This window comes from Herpailurus yagouaroundi, unplaced genomic scaffold (assembly GCF_014898765.1).
Source record: "Herpailurus yagouaroundi ecotype Mexico unplaced genomic scaffold, PumYag 140, whole genome shotgun sequence".
In the NCBI taxonomy this organism is placed as follows: domain Eukaryota; kingdom Metazoa; phylum Chordata; class Mammalia; order Carnivora; family Felidae; genus Herpailurus; species Herpailurus yagouaroundi.
In genome coordinates, this window is record NW_024412395.1 from 24,416,762 (window position 1) to 24,438,319 (window position 21,558).

Genomic DNA, 21,558 nt, shown 5'->3' on the forward strand with positions numbered 1-21,558 from the left:
AAGGGCAGAGAGAGAGGAGAGGAGAGAAAGAATCCTAAGCAGGCTCCCCACTCTCAGTGTGGAGCCTGACACAGGGCTCTATCTCACAAACCATGAGATCATGACCTGAACTGAAATCAAGAGTGGGATTCTTAACCGACTGAGCCACCAGGTGCCCCAAGAATATCTTTTAATAATAATATTACATATTATTTAAAAGTGAGTATTTCTTTCAAAAGTGACATTTCCTACAAATTTTACGTGCACATATACTTTTGTTTTTAAAAATAGGAATCTTAAAAAAAAAACAATGACATAAAAAAATAGGAATCTTACATATGCATTTTACTACCTCATTTTTTTAAATTAATGATATCTTATTGTGCCATTAAAAGGTCTTCAAAACATTACTCTCAATGGCAGCAACATGTTCCCTGCTAGAGAGGCAATATGATAAGTCAGCTACTTACTTATTGCTGGGTATTTAGATTGTTTCTGGGTCTTTGTTATTATAAATACTTTTATAATGAATTTCTACACTCAAACAATGAATAATTTCTTACAGGATACTTTCAGTTTTATGTCTTTGTATGTTTTGTCAAATGTCTTTCCAACAGTGACATAAATTTCCAATATCTGTTAGCAATGCATAAGAATACTGTTTTCACTATATCAAATTTTGATAATATTTTTCATTAATGTTTTAATTGGTAATTGGTAAACATAACACTTCATTTGTTTAACGTATGTGTTTGTGTGTGTGTGCTTTAAGAGTAGCCATTGTCCCCATTGTTTACTTGGCTACTTATTTTAGTCATTCAATACCTACTTTAAAATCTCTTCTAGTGTCTTGACACTTGACATTGTCCAGACACTAGAAGACAATTGAAACTAAAAACTTCATTTCAGAGACACTCAAATAGAGATGGGCCTGATTTTAAGTACCACAATCATATGTACTAGCTCAAGTTTGGAATGTGGAAATGAGGCTGTCTTTTGTTACTTCTGTCATTATTCATCTAAAGGAGAAATTGAATTTTTCCACATTAGTGTTCTTCCTTTGTGTATATTAAAAGGCAAGGAAGAGGGTTTAGTTTTGTTGTGTTTTGTGTTGTTTGCCAGTAAGGAACTATCAGTTGTGACACATATCTGGCACTAATAGCTTTGTTGCAAGTTGTGGAGATCCTGGATCTCAACCAAAATGGTGGACTTTTGGACTTACCATGGCCATTGTGGCTTCCTGATGCCCAAGCTTCTAATTGTGACCGTTTTCTGGTTTTAAGCCAGGGTAGTTTGATGGTGGTTTTGAGGGATATTCTGAAGACTGAGTCTAGGAGCTATTGCTTCAAACTTTTCAAAGATTGTATAAGCACCTATATTTTCTGCTTAAAATAGCTACAATGGTCTTTGTTAATGTAAATGTGCCTTGATTGATACACTACATTACGGGTGATTGAAGTTTATGCAATTGTCATCCTATGTTTTTCTCCAAACATATGTATTTATGTGAGTATGCATGAAAATATGCACGTATAAGTGAGTATGATTGCATTTTTGCGTGACATGCCATCACTTTTCAAGTGGTAACCACACTAGTTTAAAAGTTGGCAACACATACACACATGCATGCACAACTTTGCATATCTTGAGTCTCCTAACTTTCAATTATCCAGAGGATATCTTGAACATGAAACCCAGCAATTAATACAAAGTTAGAAATGAAAACAAAATACTAAGACATATATTTTATCACAGTAGAGCCTCCTGGATTGTCGATTTAAAAGTATTTGTACTACTAATTCAAACCATTTGGACTTAACTTATAACAAATTTAGTGATCTAATTTCATAGTCCTCAGTAAGCAATGACAAGAAAGTCAAAGACATGGCAGGACAGTGACCAGAGAAGGAACACTGACAGAAATAAAAAGCCATTGTTATAACAAAATGGAGACACAATGGACACTGTAAAAAGCAGTCATCATAACTTTAAAAATTATGGTATTTGGGAGACATTTAACAGACAGTAATCTCCACATGGACACCATTCCTACAAGGGCCATTCTAGTCTATTTGCTTATGAAGACTCCAAGTAAAGACTTTAATCGATATGGGGGCAAAAATCTAAATTTGCAAAAGTCATGCATATAATTATTAATTATCTTTTTAAATAAAGAACAATTATGTTATTCAGCATATCTCAAAAATAAAGCAAAGATAAGTCTGTTGGAAAGCTTTTCAATAAAATTGTTAAAGAGATTGATATTTAATTAGTATAGCTCCAGTTACCTGGAAAATTAAATAATGAAATGAATTTCACTCCCCAGTGATGCTGGATAAGGTGAAACATTGCTTTATGTGGATTTTTATTGGACTAAACAACACACCTATTACTAGGAGCAGCTTCTTGGTTCAGATAAGAGAAAATATGGTCAACCAATAATTCAGGCTCATTAGACCAAAAACCTTCTTTAGGGCATTAAAGAAAGATCTTCCTAAAAATCTTCCCTGAAATATATTTCCCCAGAGACTCATAAATTTAGTGACTCTATAGCCTGATTCAGTTTCTCATTTACATTCTCACAAAAACAAAACAAAACAAACAAAAACAAAACTCCTAAATACTAAGGAAAAATGGTTGGTACATTGTGTAGGCAAATTCCACCTGTTAAGTCTTATGTTATTGCTGATGTTGACATAGCTAATTAATACTAAAAAAACCTATTCTGAAGCAGTAGCTGCTGGCAAAGTGTTCGATTTTAACAACATACTTTTGCACGACCTGCCATCACTTCCCAAGTTGAAGCCCGTCCTGCAGCGACAGGTCCGTGTTTTGTAACTGCTGCTGAGCAGACAGATGTGTGAGCATCCCCCTGGCATTCCATATGGATCCACTTCACATGCATGGCTTCTGACTACAACAAATAAAAAACAGCACACTTGAAAATTTCCAAAGACAAGATAATTATGTGCATCAGTATGTCGAAACTTTTATAGTGCATGAAGAGGGAATCCTCCCCCAAATCTTTATACCCTATGATTTATTACCATAATCAATTGGAAAAAAGAGTTTAAACCTCATCAAAGAAGAGGTAGGAATTTTTCAAAGCCCTCCTAAGGTTATATCGAAAAAAATTCTGCTTTTATATTAAACTGTTTACATGTAGGCACAAAAAGTAACTTGGTATTTCTGACTCACGCTTGTTGTTCTCTCTTAAAATACATATTTCTTACAAATATAAAAAGATACTATAAAGATATGCCAGGTTAGGTAATTAAGCAGAGAAAGGATTTCTTTTGAAATCCATTAGGTGGGCACTTAACGTGGAAGAAACATGACTCAGGAACTATCTTTACTGAGAAGTGCTGAGACAATACTGTTTTTTTTCAATTTTGAGTCAACTGCCATTTTGAGAACCCTACCACAAAATGAATGTGTGTGTGTGTGTGAGAGAGAGAGAGAGAGAGAGAGAGAGAGAGACAGAGACAGAGTAATTTCCAAAATGTAGAGGCTACTTTGCATGTAGAGATTGAGGAACAGAACATTTCATGAGTGTAGAAGTTACAAAAAGAAAAAAAAAAAAAACTACCCCATGACATATGAAGAGAATGAGAAAAAGATGAGTCAAAGAAAAAAAGGCTGTGGTAGGAATAATGTCACTAAGATTTTATATACTATTGTGGTTATATTTCTTTATGATCATCACTTACTTGAGATTGTGACAAATAACATGGCAATTTTCTTTTAATACTAAAATGGTTATGCTTTAAAATTCTGCCATGTTCATTTTGTATTCCTATTTTCAAAATGAAAATACCCCTACCTTCTACCTTTGTCCCCAATAGCCTTTTGTGAAAATAGTAGCCACAGTGATTGCTTTAAAAAGTAAGTCATATCATGAGACTCTGTCTAATGCTTCCTAGGGAATCCTCATCTCTGTAAGGAAAAGATTTTGCAATTGTCTAGAGGACCCTAATTGCTATGGTCCTCCTTCATTTCTCCAACCTCCCCTATTACTTCTCTTAACCTTTTTTGCTCTGCTCTCGACACATACATCTCCTTGCTGTTTCTTGAAAACTCTAAACATGCTCTTCCTTAAGGTCTTTGTGCCTGCTCATCTCTCTACCTGCCATGTTTGTGTGTCCCTCCTTCAATTACTTCAAGTCTTCATTTAATTTCATTTGTTCACTGGAACTTCCTCAAACCATTCAATATAAAATTGCAAAGTACCCCCATCCCTGAGATGCCCTATCTGCTTTATTTTTTCTTTATAGCACTTATTATCTTCTAATATACTTGATCGCTTTAAAATTATGCTTCTCTACTAGGATACAAATATCATAAATACAAGAATTTTTGTCTGTTTTATTTACTGCTACAATCCCAGTGTACATACAACAGTTCCTGGCACATAGTAAATGCTCAGTGAATAATCGGCAAATAAATGGATACTAACATCAAACTCTAATAAGGTTTATTTACAGAATCCCAAATTTAAATTGACTGTAAACAGATTTGCGACAATACATTGCCTCAACTAAATCTATGTTAGTGTTTACATTATTCTAAATTAGTTTCATTTTGAAGCACAAGAAGATGATGAAAATTTGGAGGGGTGATTCTGGCATGTTACATTATTCTATACATGACTGAATGTAAATTGTACTGATGAACAAGCATCATTAACCTACTATGCAAAAATAACTAGTTTGTGTTTCTAAGAAATACTTGGAAACATTATAGCCTTCTCATTAAAAGTTATTTTTAATTAACTTGTATTAAAGAATAATTAGGAAAAGTTAAGAGACCCAAATGACTACAAGAAAAACTGAACAGATACTGTAAGGAAGTCACCTGATTTGAAATTTCTTTCAGAATGATACCAAAAAACATCCTTAGCATCTTAGTATCTGGGTTCCCTGTCTACACACATGATGATTGAAAGCTCTTTCCTGAATCTAAATCTAGCCATCATTTCAATTCTATGGTTGTAGAAACAATTCACTAGGAACTGAACAATTTGTCATTTAGACTTGTGCAGGGAGCGCTCTTCCATTTTATCAAGCAGACATGTACACTTTTGCTATCAAACAGAATTTATGACTCACCCACTTTAACTCCATACAGAGCACAAGGACCATTTCCCCATTCAACCCACCATTATAAAGGCAATGAAGAAGTCTTGAGTCTTACCTGTTGGTTGAGTTCTTTTTTGATAAATTCTGATTCCTCGAGCATTTTCCATTTTAATTAATGATTGAATATCAGTGCCATTAAATCGGTTTATCCTCATGATACTGAAGTTATCAGAATTGGTTGCATACAAATAGTCTTCAAACACAGTTATTCCATAAAGATGTCTGACCTATATGGAGGAACAAAAATAACTATGATTTTTAATTATGCTGCTTTTAACTTGAAAGAAAAACTGATTGCTATTTACTACTGTGGAAAATCCCCATAGAAGAGTCACACACATCTTATCATTTATTTTCTCTTCAAGAATTCAACACTTCACTAATTTAAATTTTTTCCTCTGAATAGAAAACATTATGCAATAGTAGATAAAGCAGTTCCAAATGTATGAAGAATTTTATACATGATTCATTAAGAAAACATGTTGAGTAGCTACTTTTCAAAGGCTAGTGAGAACCAAACTTCCAAGCATATTCAATAATGTGCTTAAGACACTGTTATATAAAATTTCAGATGTTTTTAGGGGCTGTTTGTTCATACAGTTGTGAAATACGGAATTTAAAACAGTGTAGCTCTGGCTGTATGGACTGATGAGAAAACACCTTTGAAAATTTATTTTATAAGTTCAAAATCCCATTTTTAAAATTCATCTTTATGTTTTTATTTTATTTTTGAGAGAGAGAAAGAGAGAGAGAGACAGAGTGCAATTGAGGGAGGGGCATAGACAGGGAGACACAGGATCTGAAGCAGGTTCCAGGCTCTGAGCTTTTGGTACAGAGCCTGACATAGGGCTCAAAATCATGGGACCTTGAGAGCATGACCTCAGCTGAAGTCAGAGGCTTATCAGCCTGAGCCACCAAGGTGCCATTTTTTAATTAAAAATTTTTAAATCACATGTTACATTAGATGAATAATTGCCCCAGCATGGAAAACAATAAATAATAATGAAACAACATATTTAAATAAATGTAAAAAAAAAAATTCTACTCAGAAATCACTTTTTTTTTTTCGTAAAGCATATTTGTAACAGAAATGGAGTTGTTTGCTTTGCTACCCATGACATTTTAACAGCAAACTCTCCTTAGCAGAGGTCCTGGGGACTGAGTGCAGGTAGGGACAAGTTGCATTCACAGAAAGCTGCTAGTAAAGCAGAGAGAGAATGGGTTTACTGATTTTCCCATACAAATGCCTAAAAGCTGTGCACAATGCATTTGAGTATTCCTTGTATTATATTTGATTTACAATGGTTCTGCCTCGGGGTAGGGTGAGGCTATCATTTGATTTGCTCTAGAGATTTCGTTGAAAAAAATCTGTCACAATTCTCTGGCATTATAGTGCACTTTTAGTGCAGTTTTAGCACAAAATGTAGTTAAGAGAATTTGAAAAAAAAACTATGTATGGTTTCTAAGATATTTTATGGAACAAAATTATAATTTTTTAAATTGTTTTTTAAATAATTTTTAAATGTTTATTTTTGAGAGCAAGAGAGACATTGCACAAATGGGGGAGGGGCAGAGAGAGAGAGAGACGCAGAATCTGAAGCAGGCTCCAGGCTCTGAGCTGTCAGCACACATCCCGGCTCGGGGCTTAAACCCACAAACTGTGAGATCATGACCTGAGCCGAAGTCAGATGCTCAACCCACTGAGCCACCAAGGTGCCCCCAAGTTTTTTATTTTAAGCAGGAAATTTTATAAATTTTGTACTTTAAGCAAAAGCATTTGATTTATTATCTCTCCAACCTATGTGACTCATTATTACTATCTCTTGTCCTCTCATATGAACTGTAATTAAAAGAAGACTGGCTCTTGCATGTTTTTTTTTGTTTGTTTGTTTTTGGGGTGGTGGTGATCATATCTCATTTCTTCATGTCCAGGCTAGAAATCAAAGACAGGAATCAACAAGGAGAATCATTCCATGTTAAAGCCCAAATAATAATGTTTTTCTAATTAAGGGTTATTCCCTAATGTGTGTGTGCACGTGTGCACGCACCAGAGAAAAGGGGTGGGGATGACATGTGTTTATTTACTAATATCATTTCCACGTAAGCTGACATCATACTCACTAGATAAATCTATGGTCCAATTTTGACTTGAGCAATACTTTTTCCTATAAAAATTCCAAGTGTACTGTATTATCCCAACACCATTAATATCATGCATGTTTTGCCTGAAGTTTAGAACATTTCATCTAGGAGTGTGTGATTTATGGCATACTTACATTGCTCTTCAACATTCAGGAAAGAAAGCATAATCATAGAGGGGGCCGTTGGGCAGAGTAGAGAACATGTTCACATGGTAAAGATCTAATCGTACTACTCCCTGACCCCGTGTCTTCCTTCAGAAGAGCCTGTTTCCCATAAAGTAAGTACACTGTTTCTTGCTCTGCTACCTCTGACAGATGTGGGAGGAGCTGAGAGTGGTGGATAGACCATTTTGCCTATAGCCTGAATATTTTGAAAAATTATCTATGTTGGATTACTTAATGGCAGAGAAAGCATATGTTTAGGGAATAGAAAAAAAAACATAGGAAATAGAAATGGAAAAAAATGAACAATTAAAAGCTTCAGATATTAAAAAACTTTATAAAAGTAGTCATGAGGAGAATCATTTGAATTTCTTACCCTTGTTTCAAGGTTTAATATCGTCATGACATATAGGTGAAAAGAAGGCCCATCATAATCATTTTAGTAATTAGATCCTCTGAAAGTCATTACTAGGGCTTTCAAAAAAAAAATCAAGGTTTTTAGGACATGTGAAATTAAGAGAGAGACAACTGGCCTCATCTCTAATATTGAACACTTTTAATTACCCTGATTAGTGCATTTGCTTGTCTGTCAAGGAAGGAAAAAGAATCTCATTGTCAAAAAACTGATTAGAAAGGAAAAGTACCCTTAAGGGATAATTATAGAATATTTTTTCTCAGATTACAAAAGAAAGAAAAGAGATTCATGTATTTCAGCTTCCCACAATAAGAATCTTACATGAAATTAGTTCAATCACTGAGGTAAAATTGAATTTGAGAAAGTACACTAGTGAATAAGGCTTATTTCTACTGAAAGATGTCCTTTAGGTGTTTACTGAGTGTTATCTGCAAAACTTTTAATTCAACAAGGGAAAACTTATACAGATGGGAAACTGGTTGACCTCAATGACATTCATGGAATTCTCATTCTAGGAAGTACGTGAATATATCAGAAGGCAAAATTTAGCCCAGCCTATTAAATTAATAAAAATACTTTTGTGAGCAGGCATTTGCTTTTGTAAGCAAAGTATCTCCAGGGCCACATGAGATAGAGGATAGTCTAGCTCCTTACGAATAAACTACTTAAATTAGTTTTTAGCAAGTTTTAATTTTAATACATCAAAACATCTGTCCTATTCCAACACCTTTCTTACTAGTATGGTACTTTTATTTTTCTTTGCTGTTTTTGTTCTATTTTTGTTGTTTTTTGTTTTGATGTGATTTGCTTTTAATAGAGCAAAGGAGGGAGGCGGAGGCATCTCTGACATTATGGAACGTAATGTGAAAAGAACATTTTCCCATATAGGAAATACATCATAATTTTTACGGCCCTTTGCACCTTGACTTTGTAAGAAATTTCCAACATTGAAATTCAAATTTTGGGTCTTCTTCCTAGTATGATACCATTCATTTCATTACCTTAGTTACGTTTTCTAACAGAATTGCACTTACTTGTCTGCCTTGAATGATAGTATGTCTGTTTTTTCCTTGATAGTCCACGACTTCCACATAGTCCAAGTAAAGATCTACCCAGTAAACCAATTTGTTGACTAAGTCTAGTGCCAATGCAGCTGGCTGTTCTGTCTTTGAATCAATTATCCTTGTTCTGTTCAGCCCATCCATGTCACATCGCTCCACTTTGGCCACATTCCCGTAGTCAGTAAAGAAAAGTTTTCTGTTGAAAGAAAACTAAATGTTAAAGTGGGGGTGGGGGGTGTGTGAAGCATATTCAATAGAACCATCTGTAAAAAACAGAACTTTTCCTTCTAATTTATTTCAGTAGTTACATCTGTTAGCTTCCCATAACCATTTCCATATAATATCACTCATAAACAGAGAAATCTGCTAATGAATATTGCAGGGCATAAGGGAGCAGGTTAACTAACAACTGTAAAATTTCCCCAAAACGAATGATTATGGTGGGTTTATTTTTGTATTAGGGGAAATGTTTCTTTAAGCCTCATAGAGCTGATACACAGACACCACAGGAATGCATGCAGCCCATTTGCTAGAAGCTTCAGAAGTGAGCCAAGTCACCAGGCCAGGGCACGTGAGCTATCAGGCTTTATCTTCAACCTGCTTTTCAAATTGCCTAGTAATGTCTGTTTCCTATAAAAGCTATTATGTGGAGCTCAATGATGCTATGAGTGGTAGAGAATAGCAAACCTGGAATGGAATTAAGCAGATGGAAAAGCAAATGTGGTGTTTGTAGCACTGGAAATAAAACACAAATAACCACCCCTCCAAAAATCCAATCCCAAATTCTCCCAAATATTCCCAAATCGCAAAATTTCATAAAACAAATGCAGGCTATTTCTCTTCATTTTCTCTTTATTTTAAAGAAGAGTCTAAAGAGCAGTGTTGACCTCCAAGATAAAACAAAACAAAAACAAAAAAACAAAAAAAAAAAAGAAAAGAAAAATAATAATAATCCTTCCATGAAGCACTAACAGTGTCTATCAAAGGTTTAAATACCTCCAACACTTCAGTGTCTAATATTTGATTAGTATTCACTATGTTTAGTAAACACAAATCAATTTCAGTTAACCTGACAATATTTTAACAAGATTACCTACTCAGGAGACTAAATTACATTTGTAAATAGAAGACAATTTTGCCTTGACTTAAATACAATCTCAAGAATAATCTGATTTACAGTGACTGAGCAATATTAAGATTACCTAGAGTATAGAATATTTGATTTTACCAACTTGGTGAATTAGTGTTTAGTTACTTTTCTCAACATCCTTGCTTCATCTAACAGTATGAGGTATATTTCAAGCTAAAAACTATTATTTAAACTTTAATTTGGCTCTTTCTCCTGAGGAGGTTTTGACTAATTTTTAAACATTAATGCACACTCTTCTGTAATAGTGTAAGCCAGATTTTATTATTAGTATATATTTCCCCAAATGTTCTTAAAAATTGATTTATCACACTAAGTTAACAATTATTTTTCAAGAGACATTCTATTCAGAAGAAGAACTTTTCTACTCTAGTAAAGAATAAATAAAAGGGGGGGCGCCTGGGTGGCGCAGTCGGTTGAGCGTCCGACTTCAGCCAGGTCACGATCTCGCGGTCCCTGAGTTCGAGCCCCGCGTCGGGCTCTGGGCTGATGGCTCAGAGCCTGGAGCCTGTTTCCGATTCTGTGTCTCCCTCTCTCTGCCCCTCCCCCGTTCATGCTCTGTCTCTCTCTGTCCCAAAAATAAATAAACGTTGAAAAAAAAGAATAAATAAAAGGGCATAAGGTCCTGTGTTTTATTATCATACGTAATGCTCAAACTTCTACTCCTATGCTCTTAACCGCTCTCTCTCTTTTCCTGCTTCTATCTTTCATCTTCTCTTTCTTCTCTTTAAGTCAATTTGTTCACAGCTACACCAAGTTAAACTACTATAAGGAGTACCTAGCTTTCCTATTTCTTACTGTAGAACACTGCCCACTATTCCTGTTATATCAAGCTCTCTTTTTCAGCTCACACAAAAATGACTCTCCTTTTCTACTTTCCTTTTATGATGGGTCCATTTTATGGAGAAGAGATGCTTGTGTATGGGTAGATTAGCTTCAGGCACAGAGAGTTGGAGGCTCTGGCACACTATGGATGATATGATATGTATAGACCGTGCATAGATAGTAATATAAAGCAGATGATTGTACCAACTACACAGTGTTGAAGAGAAAAAATGAGTCCAGAGTTAGAGACTTCTTGGAAGTTATCTCGTGTTGGCTTAAATTACATGTGATCCCAAAGGGAAAGGAGAGAAGTATGCCAAGACCAGAACTGTAGAGGTATGCTATCAGAGGAAACAAATAAAAATAAAAATAAAATAAATATCAGAGGCTATGGTCAAAAAGATCACACAGACTTTCATAGAAGTCTAAAGGAGAAAAGTTCTAGGATAAAGGATTGCAGTGGCTGACTGGGCCAATCACAAAAATGAAAAAAATAATAATAATAAGGGTTAAGAAAATGTCATTGAATTTGGTATTTGTTAACATATTAGTAATTTTTTGATTCTTCTCCTTAAGAGGTTTAGTTATGGAGAAAGAGTGAATCAGCTGATGATGGGTCAGTAAAATGTAATTTATTTTTCCAAGAAGATTTTCAGTGATACTGACCAACTGTGGCAGGAATGATGCAACTGAGTCTCATATTTATTCCAGGTCATAATAAAAGTGGTTGAGGTAACTAAGTTTCAACCAAAATATGGAGGGAAAATATAAAAAATATGATTATCAAAATTCTACTGTTTTAATGAGGAGTAAAATCAAAAGAACAGGAGGACGTATGGTATGTGCAAAAGAAACAGTAAAGAATTTGCCTTATATCCCCAACACAGAGAAAAACAAAAACAAAAACAAAACAAAAATAGTACCCAATGGAGACATGAAAGACGCTTACACTAAATCAAACCTTCTCAGACTTCAGAATACTGACTATGATGAGCTCTGTTTACTTGTAAGTGAAGGATAATAGCACTAACATCACAAAACTGCAAGCAGTAAATACCCATAGTCACAGGATTATATATTTTTTTGTTTGTTTGCTTGTTTTAGTAATGTTTAACTTTAGTTTAAAATCTACTGTTGGGGCACCTGGGTGGCTCAGTCGGTAAAGCGGCCAACTTCGTTTCAGGTAAGGATCTCACAGTTCCTGGGTTCCAGCCCTGCATTGGGCTCTGTGCTGACAGCTCAGAGCCTGGAGCCTGCTTCAGATTCTGTGTCTCCCTCTCCCTCCGCCTCTCCCCAGCTCACACTCTGTCTCCCTCTCTCTCATGAATAAATAAAAACTGTTGAAAAAAATTTAAATCTACTACTGTTACAGAGAAAAGCTTCATTCTCAGGACATTCTTTAATTGAGGCATAGTTGTATTATAATTGATAAACAAAAGCTAAAGTTTGTATCTAAAATCTATCTAAATTTCATTTGTTATATCAGTGTAGCTAGGTTGAAAAATCACTCTTTTCTTTCCAATGAAAATATCTGTCCAAATCTTAGAAAAAGTAAATAATGCTTTGTGAACCCCATGATCTCACTGATTACCTGTGAGATAGAAGGGGCAGATTATATTACAGAGGAAACAAGTTCAAAGTCCACATGATTATTCACTATCAGAGCCTTAACATGAATGTTTGTCATGCCTTTATTTTTTAACTAATTATTGTAAAATAATTTGAAACTTAAAGAAAAAATATAGGAATAGTAGCATGAAGACCTATATCCTTCACTTAGATTCATCAGTTCACCTTTCGTCCCTCTGGCCATTTCTAATATTGTCTAGTACCTTCTGACAGTACATTGCAAACATTGTGACCCATTACACCTAAATACTTTAGCCTGTACCTCCTAAGCACAAGGACATTCTCATGCATAACCATAGTACACCCATCAAAATAAATACTTTTAGCACTGATAAAATATACAGTTCTTATTCAAATTTTGCCTGTTGACTAACTACATTCTATAAACTTTCCTTTTCTTCTGATGAGGATCTAACCCACCATCATTTGTTGCATTGAACCATCTTTTATCTCTAGACTCTTAATTCTGAACAGTTTTTCAACCTTCCTTTGTTGTTCACAATGTTACCATTTCTGAAGGGTAAATGCGTTGTTTTAAAGAAATCTTTATGCTAAGTTTGCATGTTTTTTCTTGAAACTATATCATGCCATGCCATTTGAACTGAAATGCAATACTTTTATACTTTCTTCTTACTGCCCCTGGGTTTAGAGACTATGGGTAAATCTATACTCTACCCCAGAAACTCCATAGAAAGGAACACAGATGGTAGTTTGGACTCTCTTAATTCCATTTTATTCAGTATTTTCTGAACACGTAACTCTCTTTAACTTCCAGGGCTCTCACTTCCCCTTTCCATATCTTCTCCTACCAGGAACCAAGTATCTTATGATGCTTGAACTACAGCAAAGCCCCCAGTATAGTACTATGTCTGTTGAACTCATGGTGGATATCAGGGACCATTCTAAAATCTGTCCTATGCTCAATTCCCTCAGGATTACAGTATTGACATTTCTTCTCTCTCTGTTCATTTATGTGACATCAATTGCTTTTTATTGTCTAACATTCTCAATAGCAATTGAGATTGCTATTCTCTTATTCTTCACTTATTTTTTGAATGAGTCTATTTCATCCCCGCTAAAAAAAAATATTTAAATTAAAATAAAACAATACTCCTACTACTGTCTGTATTTCTATGCCATGTTTCACAATTAGTTCATAAAGGATATATGTATTTTCTATTTTCAATTATTCATCCAGGTCATTATTCCTATGATTCAGCATCTGTAGTAAATAAAGACTTTTTCATTTTGGCTTCCTTATCTCATCAGATATGGGAAACTGAGTTTACCTAACATCTTTGTTGATTATATGAGTAGTCCTGTTTTACTATAGATATATGTTTTATACCATTGGAGATAGTAAGAAACTTTGAGCATTGTTGGTAAACTTGCCTGACATAAATCAAAAGTCGCAAAGGGAGCCCTCACAGACAGTGATAGAGTACTGTGCTTATAGCGTTATGGCTCCAATCATCCCTACACTTTAAAGCAAAGCAATTGTTACAAGTCCTGGCATCTTAAAACATGTATTTTATTTTCTTTAGCTGATAAAAATAAGTCTTACTTTTGCCAGTGATATACATGCTAAATGATGCTTCTGTAGTTTTATACTTTGTCCAAACGGACAAAGGGGAATTTTAACACATTAGAGTCCTATCCACATCTTTCAACTGCATGGTCAGCCTTGGTTTTATGTCACATTCTTACCCCTAACATTTGCTTATAGCATAATGATAGAATTTAGAAATTTTCAGAGTTCTCACAATGAAATTACCTACTATTCATTTCAACTGCTTAAAAATAAGTTTATATGGCGAGATTTGGGTTAGGGAGTAAGGGTGAGGGGAGTAAGACATAAAACTAGTGGGCCATACATTACCAGATCAAAAAAAAAAAATCATTGTTATGATTAGGGCCTAGCAAACCATCCACATTTGTTAATCATGTGTTAAAGAAGGTAACTGCATCTCTTTACATTTTAGAAAAATAATATGTATTTTCTTTGGCAAGGATTACATCAGGAACTTCATTTTTCAGCCTTGTTTTTAAAATAATTGTTATTCAAATAGCATCAATAGTAATACAGCTTTTTCCTTCTATTGTGTATACAAATATTGAACAAGAAAGTGATTTTCCACATTATATAGAGTAATTAAAGTACATTCAGAACCAAAGTAGGAATATTAAATATTTAGCATTGCAATTCTAAAATGCAATCGTAAATCTGAAAGAGTAATGAGTCTTTGGAGTAAGAGGTTTAAATTCAAATTCTATTAGCTTCTGCTACTTAAGGGATGTGGATGATAAACAAACTATTTTCTCTGCCTAGCCAAGACTGTTCAAGACAGTTATTTATTGATTTTTACTTGTTGAGGTTTTTGCTTTCACTGTTTGAAAAATCTCTCTCAAACTTGGTTTTTAGTTCATACATAAACACACAGAAATTAAACTTGACATATAGACTCCTGCTCTGAGCTGGCTGCTCTGTATTCTGGAAACATTCCCACTAATGATTCTCCCAGAAGTGTACATGTATTAGACATGTCAGTCAATGTGGCTGGCCCATTCAACACCCTTATTCACCTAAACCTGTTCCACCCAGTTAGTGTTCCTGGGAGAGATAGCCTTATGTGACAATAGCATACTTCTCTTTCCTGTTTACAGATAATTAGACCAATGAGGAAAATGTGATATAAATGAAAACAAACCATAGGCTGAGCTGAATCACCAAAATCCTTTCTCTCCATATTCTAAATCAAAATTTAGTTGGAAGCTGTGCTAACATGGGTAAGAGGAACAGGTGGTGACAGGGATGGGGGCAGTACGAGAGGAGGAATAGTGGAACATGTACACAGAAGTGGGCAAGAGATGAGACACGGAACTGGGATGAAAGGACCCATGTAATTCTTGAGTGAGGAATTTGCCAGACCCCATAAAGCCTATATTTACCTCTTGCTGTTAGTTGTGTAAACACCTAACATTTTCCATATCATCTCAGGAAATCTCTATACATTTGAGCTAGCTTCAGTGGGTTTCTTTACATGGAAGCTAAAGTGCCATGAGAAACTACATTGTTTAATATTCTGTTTTAAGATTCAGATAATTCTTGTTCTGAAGTAACTGAACAAATAAAAATCATACCACTTTAGAAGGCATTTTACATTGAAATGTTAACTCTAAATAAAATAATCAATGGGAGAAGATATTGGCAAGTGATATATTTGTTAATGGGTTAATATCCAAAATATCTAAAGAACTTATACACTCAACACCAAAAAGAAATAGTCTGATAAAAAAAAATGGACAGAGAACCTCAATAGATATTTTTCCAAAGAAGACATATAGATAGCCAACAGACACATGAAAAGACGCTTAACATCATCAATCGTCAAGGAAATGCAAATTATAACTACAATGAGATACCACTTCACACCAATTTGAATGGCTAAAATTAAAAAGACAAGAAATAACAAGTGTTGGAGAGAATGTGGAAAAAAGGGAACACTTGTGTACTGTTGGTGGGAATGTCAACTGGTGTAACCATGGTACAAAACAGTACGGAAATTCCTGAGAACCTTAAAAATAAAAACGCCATATGGTCCAGTAATTCCACTATTGGGTATTTGAGAAGATATGTGCACCCCTACATTTATTGCCGCACTATTTACAATAGTAAAGATACGAAAACAACCCCAGTGTCCATCAATAGATGAATCAATAAAGATGTGGTATACATAGACACATACACACACACACGATGGAACATTACTCAGCCTTAAAAATGATGAGAGTTTCCCACTTCTAACAACAAGGATGGACCTAGAGGGTATTATGATAGGTGTAGTCAGTCAGAGAAAGACAAATACCATGCGATTTCACTTACAAATGGAATCTAAAACAAAAACAAACTCTCCAATACAGAGAACAAATTGATGGTTGTAGGAGGGGAGGAGAATGGGGATGAGTGAAATAAATCAAAGGGATTAAGAGGTATAAACTTCCACCTAGAAAATAAATAAGTCACTAAGATAAAAAGTGTAACACAGGAAATATGATCAATAATATGCTGTGTATGGTAATAGAGACTATACCTATTGTGGTGAATATTTCATAATGTATAGAATTGTTGAATCACTATGTTGCACACCTGAAACTAATATAACATTGTATGTTAATTACGAATAAAGCAAGCAATCATTTTATAATTGTCACATGTAATCCTCAAATAACTCCCATCTTGGCACTGGATCACATTAAAAAATTATATCAATCTTGCATACATCTTGCAATCTCCAATGAAAAGACAAAGAAGGATACTAGCAAAGAGCACCTTTAAAAAGAGTCACCTTTCATTTTTTTTAAACTGAATATATTATTCAAGTCATAGATTTCCAAATATCCTTCCCTAATTTCAGCTGGCTAAACTCACTTACAAAATCAAATACAGCCTACCTCAAACTGTACCTCACCCCAATACTGCCTTGAACTCATCTTTTTTATTATTTTTACCTAATAATAAAAAAGTAATAAATATTAGTGTTTTAGGCTTTTCTTCTGTTTTGCATTTTCCATACTCTGAGAGTCAGAATTCAATTCAGCAAGTAAAAAACTTGCCATGGTAAGAAGAGAGCAGTTTAAAAAAAGTAGAGAAACACCAAGATCTGCACATTTTTTTATTATTCTTTTTATCTTTGTCACATAGGTATTTCATCACTGTTTAACATAGATTGGGACACCATGGAGAAAAAACACCTAATCATCTTTTTCTGGATTGTTAATGCCTGAAGGGGAAGTACTGGCCCTAATAGCAAAAGAAAAGTTGATCCAACTTGACTTGCTTATGATCCATCACTTCCTCTATTCTCCAAGAAAAGAACCACTTGGTTTCTGTTCATTCTCTCATTCCTCCTACCCATGACTCCACTTAACTGCAACTGCCAGATATAACTGCCTGAAAGATAACGACACACTTGGCTTCACAATTTGACTAGCCGATAGCCCTTATTCTCAGACTGTAATTGGAACCCTTATAACTCATCTTTATCTAAGACAAAATCTTTCAACATTGTTACCCTTGTTTATGCAGGTCTCTACTTAAGTGCAGTACAGCGTAACTTTCTGTCCACTAATAACAACCTCCTCTCTTCTTACTGAAACCTATCTGATCTGAGTCTTCTACTCCATGACCATAAATTTCCTAGTATTCTAAGACCATCCTCTTAATGTTCTTTCCAACTTTTTACCTTTTCTGAAACATAATATCTCCTGAGGTCATCTTTTCCCAGCAGTCATTGAAAACATGGGCTCCTAACAAGAACCTCAGGGGTAGATATAAAATCAGTGCCCTCCTCAATATTCATTCTAGATTATTATTTTCCTCTTATAACATCCCCTACTTTTTTGAGGGTCTCACAAATAGCACCCATCTTCAAAGAATCACTTGCCAACCTTCTGATTTTCTTAGATCATTATTTTTATTTAAGATTCAACATCTAGCTTTCTTTCTGACTGCTTGAAACTGGGGGAGTCAGTATCTCCAATATCTGCAGGACAATGGACCCACAGCTTTCTCCCTTGCTTTCTTGACCTCTCTGCATATGCACTTACATTTCGAGTACACTTCAACCACAAATTTCCATGATAAACAGTATGTTATTTGTCATCACCAGAAATTATACTTGTATCAAAAGAGATTCCCACCCCCCCCCACACACACACACACGAGCATCTTATGCTTCCATCTGACTGTATGTTTACTATCTGTATTGCTAAGGTAATCTCATTGCAATAACTTTTTGACTCCATTGAGAACTTGTCCCCATGACCTTCTCCATTCTCTACCAACCAACCTTCAACTTTTATTTCTCTTTTCTTCTCCACTGTCCACAGCTGTCTAATTCACTCCACTCCACCCTCAAGTGATGATCTTGCCTCTTACTGAATACAAAAGTGACAACACATCAAAAGCACCCCATTTATTTTCTTACAATCCCAGCTAAAACCCATCTACATCTACTTCAATTCTTCTCCACCTTCTCCTTTTGTAGTACAGAAGGAAGCACCCTCACATCTTTTAGAGCAGTACAAAGCAAAACTCCATACTCATCCCATCTCCTCTGTAACTTGTCTTCAATAATTCCCACTTCTTTCTACATTTTCAACCTCTCCTTTTCCAAGTCTTACCTTCAACGTATGAACCTGCTCTACTATTTACCATCCTGAAACAAATCTAAACCTCAAAACACCCTCCATTTCTAGCCCTTTCTCTCCATGTTTCATTTGCATCCAATATTCTCCAAAGAATTTGTTCATACAAGCTGACTTTATTTTTCCCATCGATCACTCTTTATACCAAACTGATAAATACTCCACCCTACACCATGCCACTTTTTTTCTCCTAACTTACAGAGTTTGGCAACTACTTACATGTGGCTAAACCTTTCTCAGTCCTCATTTCACTAACCTCTCTGTAGCATCAGACCAAGTAAATCCCTTCCTTCCTTTTGATTATTATTTTTTTCTCTTTGCCTTCTTTTGGTATTCTTCCTACCTGACTGCTTTTTCTCAGCTACGTTTTCCACCTCCTTTTTCTGTATCATTCCCAGAATATTAAAACTGGACTTTCCCAGGATCAGCCATAGAATCTCTAAATTTTCTCTTGAAAAATCTTTAAAGTTTCCATGACTTTCATTAATATTACATTAACTTGCTTTAAACAAAATTTTTTAACATTTGTTTATTTTTGAGAGAGAGAGACAGAGTGCGAACAGGGAAGAGGCAGAGAGAGACAGAGACACAGAATCCGAAGCAGGCTCCAGGCTGTCAGTACAGGGCTTGATGCAGGGCTTGAACTCATGAATTGCGAGATCATGACCTGAGCTGATGTCGGACGCTTAACCGACGGCGACCCATGTGCCCCTACAGTAACTTTCTTACATTCACTCTAACCTGTCTTCTGAGATTATAACTCATAAATACAGTTGCATTTTTAATATTTGTGTTTAAATTCTTTTAGGCATCTCAAATATAATATATCTAGTACTACATTGTTTTTCCTTGCCAAATTTATCCCTTCTTTTTTCTCCTCTTTGGCAAATAGGGTCACTTTCTGCCCAATGACTCATTCTAGAAACCAGGCACTCACCCTCTCTAACTTCTACCTTATATCTTTTACATCTAATTCATCACCATATCCTGCCACTTCTAGCTTAAAACTATATGTCAAATTCATATATTTATTTCCTTCTCTGTTTCTCTTTCCTAAACCAAGTCACCATCATCTTTTGCCTGGGAACTCCTATCTCATCTCTTTTTCTTGTTCCTTTTAAACTACTCTGCTCATAGTTGCCAAAGGGATCTTATTAAAATAAAAAGGGGATTCTGTATTATAAAACCCTCCAACAGATGATAATTGCCAACAATGCCAACAATGGTAAGCACGATCTAGTCTCTGCCTATCTATCCAGCTTTATCTACTGGTATACTTCCCCACTTCTAATACCTTGGCCATCTAGTGGTATCCTTCTGTACTTCGAATACTTTGGCCATTTTCCAATTCCTTAAACAATCCATGTGTTTTCCTCCATTCTTGCTCTTCTTATATCCAGTCCCCCAGTCTGAAAAGTAATTTCTGCCATGGTATCTGAATCTTGGCTTTAATTTTCAACATAACTGTCAATTCCTGTGGAAAATCTTTCCTGCTTTTCCAATATGTTAGGTCTCTCTGATATAATCTCATGTCATTCTGTATATTTTATAACATTCTTCTTTATTTTACTTGCATGAAAGATACAGACACACACACACACACAATATGCTTAAGATCTGTTTATTATGTAGACTATAATCTCCAAGAGAACACAAGAAGATATATCTGCTTTATTCAGTATTGCATGCTCAGGACTTACTCATGTATCTGCCATTCATTCGTGGTCTTTCCAGTTCCCTTCCCTTCCCTACTCTCTCCCTCTACCTGCCCCCAACACACACACAAAGGCTCTGGACTGACTTCCTAAGATTGGATAATAAAATCTAAATCAGACTTGAAATTAGGTTCAAGGGTGAAAATATGGATAAGGCTATTCTACCATAGGAAAATAAATTAATGTTCCTAATTATCCAGCACAGCTCATTGGAACTCTTCTTTGGATCCAAATCATTAGCTGATGATAAATTATTGCTTTGTTTTAGTTTGATTGCACTGTCCCTTTTTCATATAGTTCCCTTTCAAGAATTGTAGGGATTAGTGACTAGTTCATGGTAAGATATGGTTTTCCTGTGCCTGGCCAATTTTCATTTTTATTGGCATCTCCTCAACATTCCTTTGTATTAAACTATAGTTACCAGATTATAACAGTTGGTTGTATTTCTAAGGGGGTCAGACAACCTACAGGTAGTATCCAGCAAAAGCTTGCTCCTTTGTTTACCTTAAAGTAGGAAGTTAATATAATCAACATTAATATAATTTTAAGAGTATTGTCACCTATGAGTAGGATGGTTTGAAAGTATTAGTAGTCTACATAAAGAGATATTAGTTTGGTAGTTATGCACTAGTACAGGGGCTGAAAATGGAAAAAAGGCAGTTCAGAAATATTTTGGGTCTTAGTAGATAGGACTTGATATTTAATTCATTGACTAGGGACAAGGATGAGTACAGAATAGCATTGTACTATAACTTTCATAAAAATATTTTTAAGTATGTTTTGTCTTTGGACTTTTCTCAGAAAGTCTACCTGTCTTATAAGATCTCAAGGATCACTCCATTTAATAAAAAGAATGATTTTACAGTCTAGGTATATTACCTTCATGACCAAGGGCATTGCTATCTTAGGAGTCCTTCAGGGGTCAGTTTGCAGGATGTCAATACTCAAAGTCTCATGCTCAATATACTTGATTCATGTGGAACGGTAGAATATTGGCAGTAATATATTAGATGTCAAAAAGTTGCTCTTTGAGATACGCAGAGATGTATAACCTAATTTCCACACTTAAGGAAGTCCTTTTGGTTTATGGAGGCATTTTTCTGAGCTAAAAAAGAACACAGATGACTGTCTCAGAAGTG

At 35.1% G+C, this 21,558-nt stretch overlaps 1 protein-coding gene across 4 annotated transcripts in view; it reads right to left on the reverse strand.

Annotated features, from left to right (window-relative positions):
* The window catches only part of LRP1B (LDL receptor related protein 1B), a 1,898,953-nt gene that overhangs the window by 792,899 nt on the left and 1,084,496 nt on the right, over nt 1–21,558 (reverse strand). For all 4 annotated transcript variants that reach the window (XM_040474969.1, XM_040474970.1, XM_040474968.1 and 1 more), the window contains exons 8-10: nt 8,870–9,092; nt 5,173–5,344; nt 2,750–2,893 (exon numbers count right to left, since the gene is read on the reverse strand). In XM_040474969.1, coding sequence (XP_040330903.1) covers nt 2,750–2,893; nt 5,173–5,344; nt 8,870–9,092 — 539 coding nt within the window. The remainder of the gene's footprint in view (nt 1–2,749; nt 2,894–5,172; nt 5,345–8,869; nt 9,093–21,558) is intronic.